The sequence below is a fragment of the Stegodyphus dumicola genome, chromosome 7, assembly GCF_044657685.1.
Source record: "Stegodyphus dumicola isolate Sdum_Otavi_A_Nest chromosome 7, ASM4465768v1".
In the NCBI taxonomy this organism is placed as follows: domain Eukaryota; kingdom Metazoa; phylum Arthropoda; class Arachnida; order Araneae; family Eresidae; genus Stegodyphus; species Stegodyphus dumicola.
This window is the reverse complement of record NC_140774.1, coordinates 153673996-153698179: the sequence shown is the minus strand read 5'-3', so window position 1 is coordinate 153698179 and position 24184 is coordinate 153673996. Positions and strand designations below refer to the sequence as shown.

Genomic DNA, 24184 nt, shown 5'->3' with positions numbered 1-24184 from the left:
GCGCTGCACTGCACGGGAAATAAAACAATTTAATTTATAAGTCTACTAACATTAGCTGTTTAAATACCAAATTCGTAACAATATATATATTTTCATGAAAGTCTATTCAGACCTTTAAGTAAAGTGTCACTTCCGTTTATCAATTTTAGGCAATGCTTAATGTGCTGTTCCCATTTATATAAAAGTCTTAACCTCTCTTACCTATGTTTATAGGCCTGCGGGATATAAAAGGCGGTAAAATACTGGCATAGTATAAGATGAAGGGGACAATGTAGATTGCAGTGAAAATAAATACAGGGTGTCTTATAAGGTCGCTTATAAACTTAATGTGGTGGTCTATCAGACTGTGATGAACAAATTTAACATAGAAAATTGTTTCCGAAACCGTGACTAGCCGCAGGTGGAATGTAAAGTTCATAGGCGCATTGGAGAGCAGAAAGCGGGATTATTTAAGGCGAGGACGAAGATGCAGGACAAAGATGAATCGGAACAGTAATAAGGAATTTACCTCTACGTATATGGGGCCATGGATGGAAATGGACAAGCTGGTGAGGTACATGCACTGAAAGCGCTTCTTAAACAGGCGTCTGCCAAGTCAGTCATTGTTTAGATTGCACCGCAGATTAAGCGAGACAAGTGGGCACACCAGTCAGCAACGTACTACAAGCTGTGTTACGGGTAATTTAGGCTACTTATATGTACGTAAATCGTTTTCCCAAGTCCTCTCAATTCAATTGTTCTGATCTTTGTTCCTGGATTCTTCTCAATATTCCGCAAGCGTGAGACTTTTCGGCACGCCAGGCACTAACTACTGTAAACACTGAGTGACAAGCTGTAACTGGCTCTCTTTCGCTCAACTTCGAGTGTGTCAGCGCCAGCGTGCGGTACATCAACTCGACCGACAGTCGACTTACCGGCACGAAATAGATTCATAGCAGACGCACATGCGGATCACGAGCCACGGTTTGCCGACCACTGGCGTAGGTCAACTAATGAGAAGGAAGAGAGGATCACGGGAGTTAACTATGTTAGATTTTTGGAAGGAAATATATCTCGAACAGCTATATTCGGCGAGGTGTAGAGAGAACGTTTTTGGTCATCTGACAAGTCTAATACAGGGGTCCAGCAACGTGGTGCCCTCGAAGCATTTCTAAAATGCCCGCTGTTCAGATGTCTAAATTTTAAATATTTGGGCAACAAATATTCGTAATTGTAATGAATAATATAATCTTAGTAAAAATTCTAATTTTAACTTCGCCATTTTGTTAAAACACGATTTACTTGTACAATTGCACGAATTGTACAGTTAAACTTTTTACAAAAACTGAATCTTAGCGACATTAAGATAACATTTCATGACTAGATGAATCATTTTTGACTGCAAAAAGCATTTGATTCCGCAGCCAGTGAATTATTTTCTCGTCTGCTCGTATTCCTCGTATGCTCTGTCCAACCACGGCATGCTACGCTTTACAACCATAACCTCTGGCCATACATAAACTTGTCATTTCATGAATTCACATTACGAGTTCTAAGCAGAGACGCATTCTTCTCTTCGGATTAAAAGATGATGGAAAGACAGACAGCGGTGCTTTTGCAATGCTTGGTGCTAAGAAAATAATTTCATTTCAATTGATTGTCGTGTGTCAACGAATTATTTCTGTGCCACGGCAACAACAATTTGAAGTTTTTTGGTTGGCTAGGAGCATTTATGAACAATTATTCCATAGCAACATTGTTTTATAAGTGTTTATGCAATGAAAAGTAAATTGTTAGAACATAACTTTTACAATCTCCATAAAGTAACTATATTTTGATATAATTATATGCTTATTTTTATTATTATTATATATATATATTAATATTGCAGCCGCCATATGAAAAAGAAATTAGGAACAGAAGAAACATCATTTTAATGTTGCGATAGAAGAACAAATCTATTAAACTTATCATAAAGAAAAACATGTGCGCTTATTTTTCAATTTAACTGTAGAGAATGTCAAAAACTGTAATGTGGAAAGACATTTCATTCACTACTACAGTGCCCGCCGAACGATCGCTACGATGCCTTCCTAGTAAAAACGATTGCTGACCCCTAGTCTAGCAGGGTGAACAAAGAATATCAACAAATGAAGTCAACGAAAAACTGTGATTAATAGCAAATATTTTATAGCATATTTAGAAACATCTAATATGAATACGTGGAAAATAAATCTTATATACTCCACGACAAAATTTTTATTGACATATACAGTCTGAACAGCTTATAAGTGTGCTTTACCTACCGCTTATAAGTGGCGCAGAATAAAATTTGTTATTTTATTATATTTTGAAAAGTATTATTTCTAATTGCAGGTGTCTTTTAATCCCAGGAGCAGATATTCAAAGAATATGGTGCTGTTACGGCTTTTACGCAATTGTAGAAGCAATAAGCATGAAAATATAAGCTGCATTTTCATCGAAATGAGAAAATGGAGCTCTACTTTAACAGACACAAATGCAACTTCAATAAAGCCCTTCAATTCCATTCCGGGACCCAGAAGATTACCAGTTATTGGTCATTTACATTTATTTACCAAATTCGGTAAGTTAATTGAATTAATTGGCTTGGTATTAGATGAGATTATTTCTATGATAGCAGGAAAGGAATTCATTAGAAGGTGTTATAATAAGAGACGACATATTACTAAATACAGGGTGATAAAAAAATTGCGCACATCAGGCTTTCAAAAATTGTGGAAATTACAAAATGCATATTCATAGCTAATTTTTTTTTCAGTGGTTTAAATTCCCATATTTCTGCAACTAATATAGCATTTGGAATGTTGTTTGAACTTTAGGTTGTTTATTAGCTTTAAATATATTTATTTGGTGAAAGATGGAGATGGGGTTTTTCCAAGTAAAGCGAATATTTTTGATTGCGTAGTCATCTTTCTCACACTCTCTGTTGGTGACTGCAACATTTTATTCCTGACTTCGCCCATTTGGTCCGAACTCAGAAGAGACAAGCAGCCAATCCTTATGGTGAGCGCGGCGACAGGCGGTCGATTCTTACGGTGAGTTCTTCGAGTTTTTTTAAATCAGTTTACATGGTGGAAGATTGCCGTATTACTAGGTTCACGAACATACGGGAAGATTGTTTTAAACGCTTCAGCAACTTTTCCATAAGAATGCATGTAACGCCCACGCATAAAATTTCGCTCAGCTGAAAAACACTCATCTCCATGTCGCACTGAAACTTGTTGGTTTCTAAATTTAACAGCATCAATTACAACTGAAATTTCAAATGATATGTTACTCATAACACTATACGGATTGTAATCAATCAACTATTGCTGACAAACAGTGTCAGAATCAACTGACAAATGCAGGTTCTTTTATAAATTTTGTCTGAAAATAAGAAAAACTTATTACCTTTTCTTGTTTGTAGGAAATGTTGGTTGTGCCTTAGCTTGGAGGGGGGGAGAGCTTGTTTTTGACCAGGGGTCGGCAACCTTGTAGCTCTGGTGTCCCGAACCAATCTATCAATATGATTCAGGATACCGCACAGTAGGAAATAATTGAAACAATTTGATTTCCCCGCCAATGCATTCAGAATTTAGAAATAGAGGTCAAGAACATAGATGTTGAATTTTATTACATAAGGGATATTCGAATGAAAGGTACGAAACAACACTATGGATACATTGAAATCTTTATTCACAAGTAATCACCAGAGGCCTGAACACAAATATCTCACCGTTTCACGAGCCGAAGGATTCCCTCTTCCCAGAATTCCTCTAGCCGCGATAGAAGACAGTCCCTCATTGTACCCTTCAGTTCGTCAACCGAATTGAAGCGCTTCCTTTTAAGATGTCACTTCTCACCAGGTCGTTCACCTCGTCCATGAGTTCGGCCATGATTACCGTGTTTACATGGCCTGGTCTTGAGTCATCACTCAGGCCTTCACGAAAACTGGCATTCCACTTTTTCACTAACTTGTCGGATACACAGACTCCCCCGTATACGACCATCATCCGGCGATGAATATCAGGCTGGTTTAAACCCTTCCACAGTCAGAAATCTGATAGCACCTCGCTGTTCTTTAGTCGTCGAATTTTGCAATGTGAATGCCATGTTGTTCTCACATGCACTACAGCATCAATTCGACGGAACACACAACTGACTGCTTCTCTTTTACATCATATGAAAGCGCTCACGCATTCGCACAACCACGCCGAACACTACATTCTTGTCCTTAGGTGTCTCACTACGTTATTTTGTATTTAGAATTTTTAATACCATGCATTTCAATGGCTTTTGTATTATGTAATAGAAATATTTTTTCCGGAAAGACCAAAACCATATCCTTTAATCCACAGCTTGTTTACGTGCGACATTTTGAAAGAAGAATAAATTAAAGAATAACAGACAATATTTTTCATTTCAAATAATAAGATCTTGCCAGAAATCTTTATTCCAAAATATTTGCTTATTTTTTTTTTTAAAACTCGTTATCGAAATCATTCTAAAAATCTGCAAACACAATTTGCATTTCAAGGAATAATTATACAATTTTTGAAATCTTAATTAGTTTGCAATTCCGACAAGCAACGAATGTTTTCTGTATTAAAAATTAGGAGTTTTACGTGAATATTCTTTTTTGTAGATAATAAACTATAATGGGTTTTGTAAATTAGAAACTTTTATGCTTAACGTAAATTCGAAACTTCTTAGGCTCAATAGCATGCAAAATTGTATATGTGAATCGTTTATTATATAATACAAACTGTAAAGCATAATTGTATTATAAAGTTATTTAGGTATGGTATAACGTTTTAGGTCCTTATAGCCTTGACAAGCTGTACGTCGCATACGAAGATCTGTACAAATCATATGGTCCCATTGTGCGATTGGATTTGGGAAAGTCCATGGTTCTTCTTTTTAACCCAGATGATATTCAGAAGCTTTTGGAAATGGATGTTAAATATCCAAGAAGGCCGCCTTTTGAGGCTCTTAGCCACTACAGGCTCCAACGAAAGGAGAAATACAGCTCAGCTGGTTTGGTCTCAGAGTACGTATTTTAGGCTTTTTTTAATAAGATTTTTTTAAACTTATAGCTGGCTTCCGATCATTGATTTTTCCTTGTATTTACTGATAACGACACTGTAAAGCTAGAAGTAAAATGTAATTTTGGGTGTAAATAGCAAAAAGAAATGAGTCAGAAGAGAAGTCAGTGTTAATTTTAATCTCTAGTTTTTTTACTTATAATTATACTTATTTTATTAATTTTTATTTCAGAAATGGTCCGGAATGGCTACGATTGCGGAAAGCTGTAGGATTTATAATGGATACCAGCTTCGCTAAATCTTACTTTTCATCACAAGAACAAATTGCCACGGATTTCATCAATAGGATGCTTCGTGTTCGGGACTCCATTGGATGTATCAACAACTTTTTGCACGAATTATACAGATATACAGAAGAAGGTAATACATATTATTAATAGTGTTGATGCATTACTTTCGAAATCTTATTTTATTCTTATTGTATTGTGTATTGCATTTTAAATAATAATTTTTTCTGATAGTAACAGAAAGACTATAAATATTGATTTTAAATTAATTTGATCTTTTCTGCTACCATAAAATCGAAAGTGCGTGACAGTAGTATTAACTTATTGGAAAAGCTTCATAAAGATATGACGGTGCATTTACGCATATCAGCTGCTAGCCGAAACAGAAGCCTTTTACAAGCGTATTCTCGGCATAAAAGTGCCATCGCCATCATGAAGATCAGTTCTGAATTTGAAGAAAGCAACCTTTACTAGTGCAGGCACCTTTATCATGGGACATCTGCTTTACAAACAAAATTTTTGTTTTCTACTCTTATTAGTAAAACAAAGGAAATCCTACTTGAATAACGATGCCCTAACATAAATCGCTTTTCAACTTTATGGAGATTACTTGCTTTAATAATCTCCTTAAAGGTGCAGACAACTTTATCTCGGGGCAGGCTTGTGAAGGTTTCTGTTCTGGACAACAGTAGCTGACTTGCATGAAATTGAAACCTTTGTGATGGGGCACCGCTAGGAAGGCATCACTGTTTACTATTCTTAAACCACTGGCGAGTTTTTATTATTATTATTGTTATTTATTTATTTATTTCCGGAAGTATTTTTCCTGAGAATAAAAGAAGTACATAGAAAACGTTCCAGTACGTATGTGGCACCAAATGGGATCTTTCCAAACGGGATGAAATTCCGAGAACGGTCAAGAAAGTAAACCGAAGTGGAGAGACTGTAGTGGCTCAGTTATTACACGAATAATAATTATATTTAATTTCAAGTATGTTATATTTTTGCACGTGCTTAATTATTTTGTAAAATCAACGCTTTGTTAATATTGATATTTATACTCAAGTTAAATGACAAGTAATTGTTCGTGATGATCTGATGATTTTGTTTTTGAATTTTGATTATCGATTTTGATATTGTGTACGTCATTCTAAGTAGCAGCTTATTTTGATACTTAAAAAACTAAAAACAGTAATCTTAGTTATTCGGTAGTGAGTCTTGTTTCTAAATTGTAATCCAGTTTGAATACCGGTAGCCAAAAGGCTAAAAGATAATTATCTCCTGTATTTGCATGTGTTCCAATCAAATGGAAAGCGTTAGAGACAGACGTCACGCAGCGCACGAAAACAAGTACTAATCGTCTGCAGAACTAAGCTAGTTTAGGAGTTATGGTCTCTAATCATGTGAGTAGCAAATGGTCTGCTGAAATTATGGTGTGGAATGATTTGGTAACTAAGAACTGAAAAAATTGCAGCATCACAGCTAAGTCCAATTTCGAACAAATGCTTATTAAATTTAGTAGTGTGTCCTCCACTGTAAGGTCGATTTTCATTCTTAGTTCATCATCGATCAGTTTTTTTCTAATCGGGAAATGAGCATTTACATTTATTTTCAAAATCTTGTTCTGTTCTAGCTAAAGTTTGTGGAAGACTGCCTCTGAGGCTGAAGCTGAGGTTGCAAATGGTAAAGTTTCAGTAAATTGATGAATTATATTACGCAATCAGGCGTAGTTGTTTTTCTTTGCCACGCGAGTTTTTACAATGATATCATTTTCAATTAAATTAGACTCACTACTTGGTTTCGAGTAATGACAGTTGTAATTTCGTTTGTGTTTCTTGAATTTATGCACAAAATTCAATAAATTTGTTGGTAAACAATTTGTAAATTTAATTTCAGTTCTGTAAAAGAATTTTGTTTATTTCCCGCTTCGTATATCACATTTCAGTGCTATCGACAAAATGAATTCGTTTGGGTAATGATATCATTGCTTAAATCATTATTAATAGTATTATTTACGGTCTCTATTTATCATACATTGCTATATGCGAAATTTTTAGATGTGGCTCAAAATATTGCCAAGCGCGAAAATCCCGTAATTTTTAGTTTTAAAGTGCTTCGAATTTCTTAAATTATTAATAAATGATGTTACGTAAAAAATAGGGAAGAAAAAAATTCGAACAAATTTGATCAGAGGAGCTTTATAATATCATTTATATTTAAGTAAGCCTGTATTTTTATTGTTATTATTATTATTATCAGGCTAAAATAATATTTAAATTCAGTTCTCTTCATCTGCTTGCTTTTTTTTTGTAGCTCTTTAAAAAATAATTTATATTTGAATGAACTGCTTGATTAACTAACGAATTTGATTTTGCGTTTGTTTTCTTGTCATTAAAGTTTTCAGAGATTAATTTGTAACGAAACCTCTTACAGTGTTTGGAATGCAAAACATAACAGAAAAATATGTGTTCATAATAATAAAAGAAATCGTAATTACCGTAAACATTTTAAATATACTTTAGAAATGTTTAAATCAATACTACCTTTTGCAAGTAGATGGCGCCACTCTCCTTTCCCTTGTCGTGAAGAATCCAGTTAAAAAGAAGAATGAAAAAAAAAAAAAAAAAGTAATTCAGTTACTTATTCTCCGTAATAACGATTCAAAGTAAAATTTACAAATGACGGGAAAGGAATCTTCATAGGCATCTGAAATTGAAGTGAGATTACTACAGCTGGAAGCAGAATATTTCAAAACGAAGATTAAAAATTTTGGAACAAAAGGGGGACAAACTGTAAGCAGAGTGACAGTAACCCGAGGAAGAACACCGTTGTTTCTGACAGTACTATAACCAGTGTCGGCGCTAGTCATTTTGCCGCTCGATGCAGTCTCTGAGAGTCCTAAATTATGTTGCCCATTGCCTTTTTTAATTCTAAAACATTTGCAGGGACGTAGCTAGAGGTGGAACAGGAGGGGGCGCGAAATCTTCAACTGTTCCAGGGCGCTGAAAATCCTAGCTACGACTCTGAACTTTTGCCACCTCTAAATTCTGCTGCCTAGCGTCTCTCCTAAATTCTAAAAATTTTGTCATCCCTAAATTGTGGTGCTCGTTTCTTCTCTAAATTCTGAAACTTTTTCGGCTCCTAAATTCCACCGCCCAGTGGTTTGTACTAGCTTTGGTGTCGGCCCTGACTGTCAGTGTTGAGCTACGAAACGTCTAGCAGAGGCCTCCTGCATTGTATGAAACGCACTTTATAGTAAAATGATTTGTGAAAATTTTAAATATTTTGCTTTTTGCAAAAATAGAAATACAGTACACAAGTAAACGTTTTAAGATTAAAAAAAATATAAAGCAAATATCGCAGAAATTTGCATAAAACAATACGAATATTTAACTATGCGACACACTTTTGCCAGAAGTTGCCACATATTATATTTTCTCTCACATCAATCTCCAGTTGGAGATTCAACGGCCGACTTTCAAAAAGTTTCCACGTAAGGTTCAGGATTAAATTCTATAAAGTTTCCAATTTGTCATTAAATCTTAATATGTTGCCCAATCAATGAAGATCTTCTGGTGGAAATGTCGTTCATCGTGCTGAAAGCTCAATTGTTCAGCTACAGCGCTACTAACAGCGAACAGTCTTCATAATGATGTTATTTTCTCGACAATTTTAAAAATTTCGTTATGCAGCTTTCTTGTAAAGGCTGTCTTAACGAAATTCCAAAAAGTGTAATTTCGGGACAGCCTAATTAAAGCATAAGGCTACTTGTGGTCACGTGGGAGGGTTGCTTCTCACAAACTGTTTCTAGCATTCTTCCTATTATTATAGAGGGCATTTAATCTTTTTTTTATTAGCATGCTGGAAAATGAATAGGCTGCCTATCATTCTTTGAAATGCTAATTTATAACTGTTTATTCTGGATTCAAACGGATCCCGGATAAGCCATTTCAAAGTTTTTCTGATGAAATTGTAATGAGATAAATTCCTCAAGCGAAGAGGAAGAATGACCTTGTTTGTTTGCATTTTTTGTACGTAAGTCAAGTGATCTCTGAGGTCTTAGAAATGTATCTCATTCCAGCCAGGACCCCAGATGAGACGAAGGCCGGCATTTCATTTTATTATTTAACTTAATAATGTATTATTTTTTGTCTCTTTACATGTTATTGAAATTTAAGTTTAATTATTTATTATTTTATTAACCCAAAAGTGCTAATAGAATAATCCAAAAACCCTATTCCTAGAAATGGGATTTTGTGTTTGTTCATTATAAACAGCGTACCACTTTCCATATTGCTGCCACCAAATTTTATCGAGCTGTATTATATTTAAAGAAATCAATTAATGAAAAATCTGCATGAATGTATGCATGTTTCTCGCATTGTGAAAACCTAGAGCCATCAAATTCTGAATAACATAGTCCTCCACCCGAATATGTTCAACTAGAAGCCTGAGTTTTGAATTTCGAATTGGTTTTATGATTTATTTCATATTTTGTAAAACTTATATGTAATTTTGTAAACTTATATGAATTTTTGATTAACAAACTGAACGATTCGAAAGCGAACAGTGGCAATAATATTTTCGAAACAAAACCTTTTTACCTCCACCATGCAAAGCTGTTGTCATTTTGAAAAACGAGGGAAAAAAGTACAACGCCTCTAAATGCATTTAGAGGCGTTGACCACTACTAAGGCCAGAAGCAGTGGTTATTTATTATGGAAGCACCTTATAGATGATGCGATCACTGCCTACTGTAAAGGGACGGACAGATTGCATCTATGCCTCCTCCAGGATTCGAACCCAGGCACTTTGGTACGGTAGTCAAGTGTAACTCAACTACCGTAGTATAATTCAATTAACAAACTCGACTTATGAAAGCAGTGTGTTCGGAAATAAAGTATTTTTACCTTTTAACCAGCATGTTGCCATTTAGTAAAGTCTATCAGATTTAATCTGGAAGATTAATGAGTAATAAATTAAACGATTTAAAAGCAATTAACACAGTTCTTAATATTTTGTCTACTTTTAATGTGATTGATTTAAATAAACATGTATTAAAAACATGAAGTGTCTAATAAGAAGTATTCAATACTTTTATGAAATTACACTAGCTGGACTCATTAAAATTATTGTATACTTTTTCTTTTTTATGATAACTATTTTAGGTGGCTGGGTGCGCGAACATCTATTTTTTAATTAAATAATATAGCGAATATAAAATTATGTTTGGCAACCTCTAACACTCTATCGGGAATTTAAAAAATATGTTGTTTTCAAGTATGACTGAATTTAGACGAATTTAGGAGTAAAAGGACTAATATAAGTCTAATTATGATACGGAAGACGTATCATAATCACAGTTTTATTTGTCTTGAAAAAAAAATAATAATAAACAAAGGACGCACAAACTGGAAACGAATTCATGAAAAGGTTCGGACAAGTCCTCGAGAGCTCCCTAAAACTCACCACTAATTTTAACCATGTATTAAATATCCATAGTGTTGATTATTATTTATAATTTATTATTTATAACCATGTATTAAATATCCATAGTTTAACATTTTTTAAGGTGGAAAGTTGGAATAACTGCAAATAATGTTTTCGCAGATGAGTACATATTTGTCGTACAGCGCTTGGTAAAAAGTAAGAATATAGAAAATACGGGAATATATTTCTGCTAAATAACTAATGGCAGTTGTTTTACAAGGTGTATACTTATTTTTTCATTGTTGCATACAAACTAAGCCGGTTAAAATCTTAAGATTTCTTTTTATTCAGAATCAAAGGCGTCTAGAGGCCTTATAATTTTTCTTTTCCAAAATAAGAGTCCTTCATATCACGCTTTACGCTTTACAGCATTTTATGAACGATTTAAAAATAGCTAGAACTATTTTGCGACACTCCTTCGAGAGCCGTAGCATTTCTCTCTTCCCACGCAGTTGCTTTCCAGTGTTGAGAATGTCTGGAAATCGCATACACCTACGTAAGGGTTATTCTAAGACACAGTTGATTAAGTTATTAATTTCGGGTAAAGATGCAAATGCCACAGCAAGAATATGAGGCCTGGCATAATATTCACGGAGCAAGATTCACTGTTTTTGTAGAAATTACGGCATGCTTAGCAAATAAACCCATGTTAAAAAAACGTAACCTTTCATTTCAGCCATCTGTATGAGAGAAATTATAGCACAATATTTCGCGTTACACGCAAAGTAATGATTTTTTTTAAATAACTGTACAGGAATATACATGCTGAATATAATTTAATGGAAGCAATTAACTGGCTTTCAGAAACTTTACCTCTTGGTTGTCTCACTGAAAATAACTAAATTATCACTATCAGGCCTAGCTCCCATGACGCTCCTATCGGGGCAGCACTCGGGACCCGAGCTTAGGGGGCTCCGAGAGAAGAGAAAAGATACATCGATTTTTCATATTGGAGAATTTATTTAAAAAATTCAAAAATTAAACCTGCTAACGATATATATATATACAAGGTAGTTAATACAATACTGTATGACCAATTTGGTCTAGATAACATTTTGCGCAATATGCTGCAAAATAAGTAAATTAGAAATTGTAGTAATTGTAGTATTATTGTCTGTTTCGGCGAAACGCGTAATGGGGTTAGCTTGATTCGACGTTCAATTAGATATTTCCCTTGAAAAGCCAGATTGGACGTCGAATTCAGCTAATTTACCATTTTCCGCTTTCTATTTTTATCTGATTTTGTTTGTTTTATGTTTTAACTTGTTCCTTGGTTTGATTTTCATATGATTTAATTTTTCAAGTGTCACATCCATAGGTATTTTTTGCCATTACTAGTTTCCAACGCTAAGTATTTTACTGTGTTTATTTTCTTTTCTCGTGTAGAATACTTTTTGGAGCCACAGTTCCTGGTAACTTTTAGGCGAGCGTACTGCAATTTCTATATATATATATATATATATATATATATATATATATATTCACTTTTCAAGCTTAGAACTTATTTATCTACTTAAAAATAAAATTTATTTCTAATTAAGTAAAAAAAGTGATACCTGCGAATGAATGGATGACTAATGAAATTATGTCAAACCTGCTAGCAGGTGATACCACTATACAGTCCAGCATAGATTAAAGGCTTCTAGAAGATAGGGTTTACCAGAAAGGACGAGGAAAAAGGCAGTACTCACGAGAGTGTCGTGGTAGAATCTTGCAGACTGGTGTTCTTACGTGTTTCTCGAAGGCCATGGTTCTTAAGGAACTTTATTTAGGTATAAAAAGGCGATCCAAAGACAGCGAACAAAAACGATTAGCTCTTGTTACTTTTTTCAACGATTATAGTCAGCGATCTAACCTACCTGTGTCTTTGTGAAGCAATATTGGACAAGAACGGCTTGCTAATTTAGCTTTCTTTGCTCTCAACTAAGCATAATCGAGCCCCAAAACCTAACCGTTATAAAATAATTAATTTAAGGCGTTTACTTCCTTAAATTTTTCAAAAAAGAGATTTTTTATGCCCAAGTACAAAAATAAAATATACTGAACAATTTGTATGTAAACATTTTACCTTAATTTCAAGTATATTGGATATGTTTAATATTAGGCCTTGTATTAATTATATAACTTCGAGTATCATATTCTTTTTGGATTAACAAGATTAAACAGGAATAAAATTTGCCTATAATTAGTAGACATCAACGAACATTAAAAAAAAATCATTCAATTAAAATGCCTAAAGCTATTTTAGTTATTAAGAAAATAATCAACCTAACTAAAAGGGAGAGATGGATAAATCTTGGAGAGACAATAAACTTCATTACTATCTGTTGTCCCGGGGGCCTTAAGATGGGGGCCCTCCATCAATATCTGTCTGATTCGGTCCGAGTTGGCGAGCCCTCTAAATTAAGCCCTATTAATATTTTTTAAAGCATAATTTGCCTATGCGTAGTTTCGGCTTGTTTTTACAAACTACAATTAGCAGGCTTTTCTTAAATATCGCCATTCTTCGCAGAGCTCATGTCGCCTCTATTAGGGTACGGTTCCGAGTGCCATGAAGTAAATAATCGAGGTAACAGAAATGCAGTTCTGATTGAAATCAATCAAATACTAAAAATATTCAAATAATCAAAAATTCAAATAATCAAAAATTCAAATAATCAAAAAAAAAAAAAAAACTCAAATCAATCAAATACTACAAAAATTACTACATTAAAAAATCATCTGCTACATATGTTTTTAAAATCTGAATTTAATAGATAAGCACAAAAGCCTTTTGAGTTTTTGTAGTGACAGTGCGTTCTATTTATTGTTACTCTGCTTATATGCAGTTGCTGTTACAGCTATAGGATTAGTTTGCTTTGGCATTAGATTGGGTCTTATGGATGAAGAGATTTCAAATTCTGACTGGAGCTCCAAGCTGACAAAAGCTTCGGATGATACCATGCAGGCGATGGCTGACACCCTTTTAGGTTTCCCATGGTGGAAATTCTTCAATACACCAACTTACAAAAAACTTGTAGAATCACAGGAATTCTTTAACAGGTAATCTTTTTTCACAAAAAATTATTATTGCATGAACGTTTTTTGTTTATTATTATTATCACTATTATGTGCATGTTTGAGGTGTATCATACGTGTAAATCTTCAGCACGCAATGTATCTGGACAACAATTAAGCAAAATGAGGAAAAATGTTCAAGGCGCGGTTCAAAAGTTTGGTTGTATTTTCTTCTTAAAAAGCTTTTCCCCCCCCCCTCCCTCCAATTTTTAAGTATTAGTCCATAAAAATATAGAGCATTTTATGGATATTACTCATTCCAACAAAGCTGTAACAGCTACACTAGTTAAAATTCTATCCTGCTAGCGTATGTGAGATGCAGTTGAGTATGTTATCATAGGTCCATAACTAGATAACAAGGCACAATAAGAAAGGGAAAATATTTCTTCCAAAAGAAAATCAGAATGATTTTTATTGGTGCCATATCGAGATGGAAATTATAGTTCTTATTGTGATAATTCTAAAAGTTAATTTTTCTTTTTATTTTGAATAGCTAGCTCAACTCAGAGGATCGTCAGTGGCATTTCATGAATACTTTGACATTTTTTACAAAGCTATGGCAACATTTTTAAGAGCGAAAAATTCTGTAGGGAAATACAGGCAATGCTTGAAAATCAACAGTTGATTAGTCTGATAACATCAAGTATGCCAAATATTGATAATTCCTTGAATAACATTGCAGTTAAGAGAAAAGTAATTTTACAACTGCTATAATTTAGCTATATGACATTAGTAGTTATACAGCGAAATTAGTTATACAGCGAAAATGTCCTGATTATTCTTTGATCGGTAATGCTGAGAACAAATCTAGTTAAGCAAAATTTCTTTATTTAGTTCCACTCCTTTACTCTAAAAGCCCACCAGCGGCCAAGCGGTAAAGTCGCTGAACACTGGTGGTTCGGTCCGAGGTTCGAATCCCACGAACGGGCTGGCTGCATGGGAGTTTTCGTGGTTTTCCCCATGTGTAACGTGTATAGAGACAGTTACCCTTAAAAAGACCTCAACGAAGGCATCCCTCCCTTAAGGCAGATAGCCCTCGAATGCTTTGCAGTAATCTAATCTAATAAACCAAACCAAACCCTTAGAAAGTCCTCCACGAAGGCATCCCTCCCCTTAGGCAGATAGCCCTAGTGTGCTTTGCCATAATTAAATACACACACCTTTACTCTAATACAGTGGCAAAAAGAAATGTTGCAGTTATCGTCTAATATCCTTGCGGTTCCAGGAATGGCCAGCTTTGCATTTTTTCGTGTCTTGAAAGACAGTTACCTTGCCTTATATCTATTTATGTCCAGTTAGTGAGGAGGGGTTAAGTGCTTTCTGCAAACCACGGTCAGAAGAGTCGGATGATATTAACCTGAAATGTATTAAGAATTTTCCTGATCATCGAAAAAATATGCGATACTTCACTCAAAATCCGGACTGCAATGATCGGCAAGAAACGCGTGGCGATGCAACAGGAATAAAAGAAAGCAGATAAACTTTTCTTTGAATATTCGCACTGAAATTTTAGAGACCTTCAACTTAGAATCAATAACAGAGAAGATATGACAATTTTCTGAATTTCAGTGTCTCTTCACAAGAAATCTGTAAAAGGAGGCTTGATACGGTTGGCAATGGATCAGTGGCTTTTGGGATTAAGTTTAGTGAATAACTAGGCAATTTCGGTGCAAGTTTTACCATCCACAATTGGATTTATGGTAAAGCACGTGATGATTATTTGCCTAAGTGAGGACATGTCTTGATAAAGTACTTTTTTAAGGCAAACTGGTCACGCTCAAGCTATACATACGGAAAACTGCTTCCTGCAGCTGGGTTCGCTGGGATTTGAACTCAGTATTCAGACGATTTTACCGCGTGACTAATGGTGGACATTTTGCCATCCCAAATTGAGCAATTTCAATCCGATGTCTTGCCGACAGTAGGTCAGTGACGACCAACATTGTGTATTTTAGAGTACTCATTTTGGTTACCTAGCAATATCAAACTAGATTAATGGCATTTGTAGAAGTTTAGTTGAGGATTTGAGTTGTGTATTAATCTTCCTAGACTGTATTGAATGTGATCATTTTGCAACTTCAATAAAGGCTACTTTCCTTTTTTCCTATACACCTATTTTTTAGGAGCTAAGGCACGAATTCTCGGTATATCATACTACAAGTACTTGTATTTTCACCGCGAGTAATTTAAGGATTTGTGAGATTTTCGTTTGCTTTGTAAAAAGCATCTTATCAACTATAGGTTGTAAAATGCTTTGTGAAAAGCATATCAACTATGGGTTGTAAGAATGCTTTGTAAAAAGCATCTTCTCGATTATGGATTGTAAGAATGTGGACAAAAGAAAAAATATGAATACTTCCCTAACTTAGATGAGAACTCTTATTTACATATAGGAAAGACGAAATATTCACTCGCCAGATGAAAGAATTTCGCAACTTTTAGCACTAACACTCCTAGAAACAACCACTGACCCTAGTACTCGGTCAGTCTTACGGTATATAGTATTGTTTTGGGCAAAAGCCATCCACTACTTGCAAAACGCAGCCAAGGCTGAGAGCTGCTGTCAGATGGTAATCATTTATCTAAAGCCTCAAAAAGTAATTTTTTTCTGAGTCTCATCTCGGACAAAAGTTACAAAGAAATGCTCCGACTGGTTCAAAATCTTTGAAGTTTGGGGGGGGGGGTAGAAAAAAAACTGGAAGGTTTTAGATAGAATTTTAATGGTATCCCAAAAAGTTTGTTAAGGTTTTTCATGCTCTCGCTGAGCTTGTAGTCTTCTAATCTGCACTTGCACTCACTCCTGCTAACCTACTTCTTTTGTCTTTATAGTTTTATTATCAAGCATCGTTTTCTTCCCATTTACGCCATAAACAATTCCACAGTAAGATCACAAAAATTTTGAAAGTTGCATAGCAGCATATGTTTAGAATTCCCGATGCAGTGTTAAGTTTTCGCATACATTTTTACATTTTTTTCAGTCTTTTCTCAGTTCATTATATAAATATTCAGTTTTCTTAGATTTCTTAGAAAATTTAATGTTCTATTCAGTGCATGCCGTTGGTCGCCTCCTTGGCTAGTTTATCAGCTGTTTCGTTGCGATAAATGTCAATGTGCGCTAGCTCTCATGCTAAATCAGGCATCTTGAACGTTGAAATATTAAGGTGCTGCGGCTTAATATCTTGGACACATTTGCCGCGGATGCTATGCCCTCTGATTGCTGCATAGATTATATATGCTAGACCTAAATGCTGCTCAAGGCTCTTACCAAAGACAGGCGCATTTGACTCTTTGCTACAATGGATGTGTGGATTTGTGCTGACCAACGGCAGACAAGTGAGATTGGTAACACAACAGACCTTAAATAATCTTTGCGGTTAAAAAGAAAAAGTAAGTGACATTTATCTGTACTTCAGCTGTCTTCTAAAGACGTAAACCACCTTTCTGGAGATTTAATATTTAAAATTATTTGAATAGGGCAAAGCAGACAAAGGCTCTCTGTCTAAAGAGTGGTTTCTTCGTAAGGGGCTTTCTAAGAGAAACTGGCTTGTATCCCCGTTACGTATGAGAAAACCATGAAGACACCCGTGCAGCTAGCCCGTTAGCTGGTATTCGAGCTTGGACGGAACTACAAATGTTCAGCAGTTATAGCCTCTGGGCCACTAGTGACCTTATTTGAAGATTTTGAATTTTATGTTTATGTTATTGAAATGTCATCTGTAGTCAGATAATTCGACAAGTTTTTTAATCCTAAATTCCCCTTTTCATTCTCTTTTTTCTTATTTATTTATTTTTATTTCTCTGACAGTTTTGCTCAGGACTGCATTAAAAATGCAGAAGAGAGGCTGAAGAATCCGGAATACAAAGATGATGTCACCTTAGAATTTTTCAGAAGGTTATTCGAAAACAAAGATTTAAAGTCAACAGATATTAGTCTTCTCATGACAGAAATATTTTCAGCAGGAATCGATGCAGTAAGTATGAGTAATAAGCAATTATTTGGTTGTAGCAACCAACTGTGTATCATGCGTCAGTTTTATGTAACTGAGTTACGTTTGCCTTTGTTACTGTCATTTACAGGTTCGAGTGTCATCAGATTAACTTTATACCCTTTTAACAAATATGACTGTACATTATTTCAGAGAAAATTTAGTTTTGGAGCATACTGGGACACTGATTCTTGACATTAGAAATCTTTAAGCACCTAAATGACGTCTGGAATAAAAAATAGACAAATTTGAGATTTTTTAGTTAACACTAATGTTCTTTCAAAATAAAAAACTTATATTAGAATATGAAATTTATTTCTTTTTCATTAGCGCCTTTAAACTGCTGCATAAATTCATTTTGGGCTTATCATACAAATATTGTTCTGGCTGTTCTAATACCCGCTTGTACTAGTACGTGTTTAGAAACTGATTCTAATAATCGAAGGAAAAGTATGTTGAATGCATTATTTGATTTATACACAAACCATTTTCTGATTGTTCATATCAACAGCGCCCTTCGTATAATATGTATTACCTAACAAAGTATCTTCATTTTCATTGCGTTATTTCATGAAAGGAATCAAACATCTCGAATGAAAGGAATAATTTACAGTGGTTTATAAAAAAGCCTGGTTAAGAAACTTTTCTGGATAATTTTTAATTAGTTTAATCCAAAAGTAAACAAGAATATAGTTATTAATTTAGATGTCAAACAACAAAAATCAGTGTTATATTTGCGAATTTTCACAGGACTAGTTTCAATGGTTTTACCGAACCATCATACTCAGCTACTAAAGTGCAAATGAACGAGGTAAGATACTGTGATAATGTAAGATAAGAAAGGCTGGACAGGAGTTAAGCCACTAGCCTCATCTATTGATAAAACAAAAAACTAAAACATAATTTTCTTAAAGTCAATGTAAAGATGGAGTGGAATTAGGGACGTTTTTAAATTTAAAACGCCTCTAGAAAATCTAAATCACTAACGGAAGAATTTTTTTTCGACTAATTTTGGCTGCATAAAAATGGTGTGATTTTCGGACCAAAGGTGCTGAGCAACAGAAGACTTATGTCTTTCCTTTTTCCTAGCATATGCCTCGTGTTCTTTAACGCGAAATTTTAAGGCTGTCTTAGTTTGACCAATGCAAATTAAACCCCACTGGCAAAGAATCCTGTAAATACCCTAAGAATTTATATCCGAAATGGGATCTTTAAATATGGAACTCGGAATTTTATTAATAGGAGAATAAACGACCCGAAAGATAAATTTCTGTAAAATACGTGCAGCTTTATAGCTAATTGATAGAAAGAAAGCAATGACAACAGAAGTTTTATAATCTCCTAAAATAAGAGCGTGCCTTTTGGTGTGTTGAGTGAATTAGATTTGGTGAATTAGATTTTCCAGAGGCGTTTCAAATTTTAAAAAATCTTTCTATTTTAGTTAACGACCCTAATTCCACGGCATCTTTACCTTCAAACTTTAAGAAAATTATATTTCAGTTTTCTTGCTTCATCAATAAATGACACCAGTAATTTAACCCCTGTCCAGCCGTTCTTATCTTATCACTGTATCTTATCTAGTTCATTTGCACTTTAGGAGCTGAGGTTGATGGTTCGGTAAAACCACCGAAACTAGTCCTGTGAAAATTCGCAAACATAGCGCTAATTTTTGTTGTTTGACTTCTAAATTAATATTTGTTCAGTGTGTTATTTTGACCTAAAGAACATAGCTAATACTGATTTTTATTGAATTTATTAAATTATGTCACAGCATACTAGGGCTATCTTTCTAAAAGAGGGATACCTTCGTGAAGGTCTTTCTAAGACAAAACTATCTCGTATTCACACTCAATATCAGAAAACCCAAGAAACGCTCATGCAATTATTGTTCATGGCCGTAGGTCAGGAATTTGAATTTTAATACTTAATGCCATTACTCAGGTTATTAAATAAGCACTAAATACTATTTATCATCTACATTAAGTTTCAGAGCACTTCCGAAGAGAATCAGTTGCTTATAAATATTAATGTAATTTTTCCTCTAATTTCTTGATCTTTTTTTCTCCTTTTGGCCCATCCTTTTGATGTAATATCAGCAGTCTTCCTCAACCACTTCATCGTTTTCCACGAGACAGACTCGTCGCTTTGAAAAATGTCATCAAGCGTCAGAAACGAACATTCGTCGGGGTTAAATGCGATTTGGATTGTTTTCCTCGAGAAAGACTAGTGGCGTCGTGTTTTCCAACAGCCAGAATGTGGCGGAAATGAAAACAGGAGATTTATCGCCTAGTTAGTCACTCATTTTTCAGAGTGGAGTTGTATCAGTACTATACAAAATAAAGTATGCATAAAAAGAACGGGAAATAGGAATGCACTTCCATCCCTTTTCAGCTAACACTGCAATTGGAACTACTGATAGTTTGAAAGCATGCCTTTATGGGATCATCTTGGCTGATTTTCAGATAACGCACTAAGGAATACGTAAAGAACCAGCGAACTTTGCCTGGTCGACGTAGACGTTCAACACACTAAAAAATAGAGTATTTTTGGTAAAATAGAGAAAATCTCGATGCTCTGCGCAAGCAGCAAGTACTCTGAATAACTTTATGTTTGAATCTGGAGAGTCTTGTAGAATTTTTCGATGTCAGAAAACTGAAGAAATTCATTAAGCCCTCCCCGGGATTTGAACTCCGGACCTCCCGATTACGCGTTTGGCATGCTTCCGATTCTACGATGGCACGCAGAAAGGAGCAAGAAAATGCCAAAGGACGACTCATGATGAGGGAACCCAATCGCCAAATACTGGTGATGATTAATTATCGTTCACCACCTTTTAGCTTGGGTGCCACTTGTAATCTTTTAGAATTTTTGAGACAGAAATTCAAGAAATCCGCAATGCTCTCGTCGGGATTCAAACTCCGTACCTCCCGATAACGCATCGAACGGCTTCTAGTTACGCCACAAAGGCACGCGGAAAGGAGGAAGAAAATAACTTGGTCTTCATGCAGGTAATCAGGATAGCGTTCAGGGTCTATATTTATTTATCAAGCTAAATGATAAAGAACTACTTGTAATTTTATTATACAATAGTAAGGCTTGTTTTCATAAAGCAAGAAGTACTCGGATAAGTCTTCAGCGTTTGCTTCAAGTACTTAAAATGTGTTATTAATATGAATTAACTTTGGACTAGTATGACTTTGTCAAGAATAGAACCTGGTATCTGTACATAATATTCACCATTGTAACGTGTAACATTGTAAGGAGCAGTGGCAACGTATGGATATGTAGTAAGCACAGCAAAGAATATTATTTTTAGCATTTAAGTTGTATTCCTCACAATCAGTGAATAGGTTGCATTTCTCTTCTGTATAATACTTGGTCAGTAATTTGCCTTGAATGCATAAATGTTAATCTTTGTAGTTATGAATATATTGGCTTCATGCGCGTATAACTGGATTCGCTTTATATGCATATGTACTTCACTAACTTTATTATAGCTCTCAGTGTAGTGGTTTCATATGCATATTACTGTAATATTTTCTATATTATTATATGTTATGTGTCCTTTTTGATTGAATATAGATTTTAGTATAAGCAGTCAATAAGCTATCAGTAAATATTAGCAAAATGCACGTTTGATGTTTACGTTTCCTTCCTTATTGCTAGTTAAAAGCTTCAAAAAATCAACAAAATTTACTTTTGATACTAAAAAGAAGGAATTAAATTTTCATTTCTTAATTGCATTTTAATTCTGTCTAACTTTTGAAATGATCTATGACATAGGAGTGGGGGATACAAATTTTGGGAACAGATGTGGTTTCTTTTCGAAAATTTTCTATTTTTGAGTCAAAACATAAATGAATTTTAAATAATGGTTAATTTTAATTAAAATTAAGAAATCATTTCCGTTATCATGGGCGCATATACAATAATTAAAAGTATTGATTTCAGAAATCAGAATTTTATAATTAAGAGCCTCAGTTTCACCGTTCAATTAATTTTATGATTTAATTGAATTGACGCTTTTAGAAAATTTAATTTTTGTATAAGCAACATTTTACAAAATATTACACAAAATGTTGTATAAATTAGGAGCTAAGAGACGTTAAACTAGAGAGGAAAGGCAAAAATTTCGATTCAAAACTGAGTCAACACGTATGAATAAAAAAATATTTATTTTTCCTCTTCTTATAGTGCATTTGAAACTGAAAATTTTCATTGAATTACTATTTGAAAACTAGTTTTTATTTCTTTAGAATACCATCCTATAAAGAAATACATAGGATATCCTATATCCTATATATTTTTTCTGAGGATTACCTGTAAAGCTCTATAGGAATTTCTATAGAGCCCTATAAAAAATTTCATTATGTAACTTTTTTCGCCGTTTTATCATCAATAAGGAATAAATCTTATCATTACTTAAATATTGGATTCGTAAAAGCAGATAAAAATATATTCACGATACGTGCTCATGAAACAGTTAAAAATCTTAAAATGTATATATCACATTTTCACACATTAAATATTTATACATGATTTATTATATATGTAATTTCGATTACACGTCTTTCTTATTAATACATATTTTTATTGTTTTTTAGCGAATTGTAATGTACTTTTTGTAATTAACTTTTTAATGGCCTTTTTAGGGACTTAAAAGATGTATAAATGGTATACATTAAAAGTATTAATGGTATTACTTAGACATATAAATGGTGTTATTTATAGACGTGGAATACTATTTGTTCTCCTCAGTTTTTCTTTCATTACAGACTGGCAATACAATAGGTTATGCTTTATACAACTTGACAAAGAAGCCAGAAGTTCAGGAAAAGTTATACAAAGAAATTCGCAGGCATGCTAAAGAGACGCAACCGTTAACTTACGAAGATTTAGAAAAGATGACTTATTTAAAAGCTTGTATTAAAGAAACGTACAGGTATTTCTTTCAGTTCTATTTAAGAAAAGCAAGTAACGAAATTCCTTTAAAGGGAAGTAATGATTGAAAGTAGTAACTAAGATTTAATTTGTTCATTTGTTAAAGAATTTTTTTTTCTAAATCATGACGTCTTGCAATTTGTTCAAAGTATATTTAATTAAACACGAGAAGATAGTATTTAAAAGTTCTTCTCCGGGTTCTGTCGTTATTTTCTAATGAAATTTTCTTTTTCACGAATTTGCTTTCAATTTGTAAATCAAAATCTAATTAAAAGGAAAACACGACAGTATAAAAATTTAAACTAAGGCGGGAAAAAATTAGATTGGCTAGTTTTTGAATAAACCATTTCAAATACTAATCTTAGTTGGTTATACAAATATAGCTTTGACTTAAATTTGGCAAAAAGTTTCGATACATTTTCAGTCGTTAAAATGTATTTGTTTAATACTTTTTCTCAAAAATTGATGCTATTTAGTTAAGATTTATTTTATATATATACTGATTATATAGTTAGCTATTTAGTTAAGAATATATAGTTATGAAGTGTTAATTCCAATTCTAATCCTCTTAAAGCTTTCAAAATTCTAACATTTTAACTTCTCGTTTAATTATCGTTTTCTTGAACAGACTGCGTTATATTCGTTTTCTCTTTGCATCTGAAGAAAGGAGATATCCATGTCAGACACTCCCGAAAGCGATAGAAATTTATAGAAATACAAAATACGTTTCGACGCGATATTCGCAAAATTCGTTATATCCGATTTTCATAGTTTTTTAGGTATACTATAATCGTAAAAAGTAGCATTAAGTATTAAATAAACTGGCATTAAATAAGCTGGGTAGGATCAAAATGATCGTTCGTTATATCCGGGAGTTCATTATAAACTAGGCTTGCTATAGTAGGGTTTGACCTGTTTTAAAGATATAAGAGGACGAGCCAATTTTTAACACAATTTTAAATGCCGTCTTGCGATTTCTTACAAATAAATGGCAATACCGTTAAAATAAAATGCGTCCTTGTTAAAGTAATCACTTTAAAACAACCGCTTTAAAAAATTCCTTGCTTTTGTTTAAATTATTTAATATGAAGTATTCAAAGAGCTTAATATTTTCCCAAATTCCAGAAGATATTTTAACAGTTTATGTTAGGTTTACTGAACTTTCTAAAATTATAATTATGGGTTAGAAACAGCTGCGAGCTTTCATTTGGTCTATAATTTCAGGGGTGTTCTCATACGTGTTGGTTTATAACTCTGTAAAACAAGTCTCAAACTATAATTACTGGAAGCAGACGATAAGAAAATTTTAGTATTATTAGCTTTCTTCTCAATTTTTTTTTTAACAAGGTTTAATATTTTTAAAAAATAATGGGAT

General features: G+C 33.8%; 1 protein-coding gene across 7 annotated transcripts in view; it reads left to right on the top strand.

The window, feature by feature from the left end:
- Positions 1-24184, top strand: part of LOC118189374 (cytochrome P450 302a1, mitochondrial-like) — a 63482-nt gene that overhangs the window by 18140 nt on the left and 21158 nt on the right. For 6 of the 7 annotated variants that reach the window (XM_085820942.1, XM_085820940.1, XM_085820938.1 and 3 more), the window contains 6 exons: positions 2356-2584; positions 4822-5053; positions 5281-5468; positions 13654-13867; positions 17688-17853; positions 22644-22810. In XM_085820942.1, the coding sequence (XP_085677068.1) occupies positions 2392-2584; positions 4822-5053; positions 5281-5468; positions 13654-13867; positions 17688-17853; positions 22644-22810 (1160 nt within the window). In that variant the 5' untranslated portion in view covers positions 2356-2391. The remainder of the gene's footprint in view (positions 1-2355; positions 2585-4821; positions 5054-5280; positions 5469-13653; positions 13868-17687; positions 17854-22643; positions 22811-24184) is intronic. The other variant, XM_085820939.1, reaches the window with a different exon arrangement.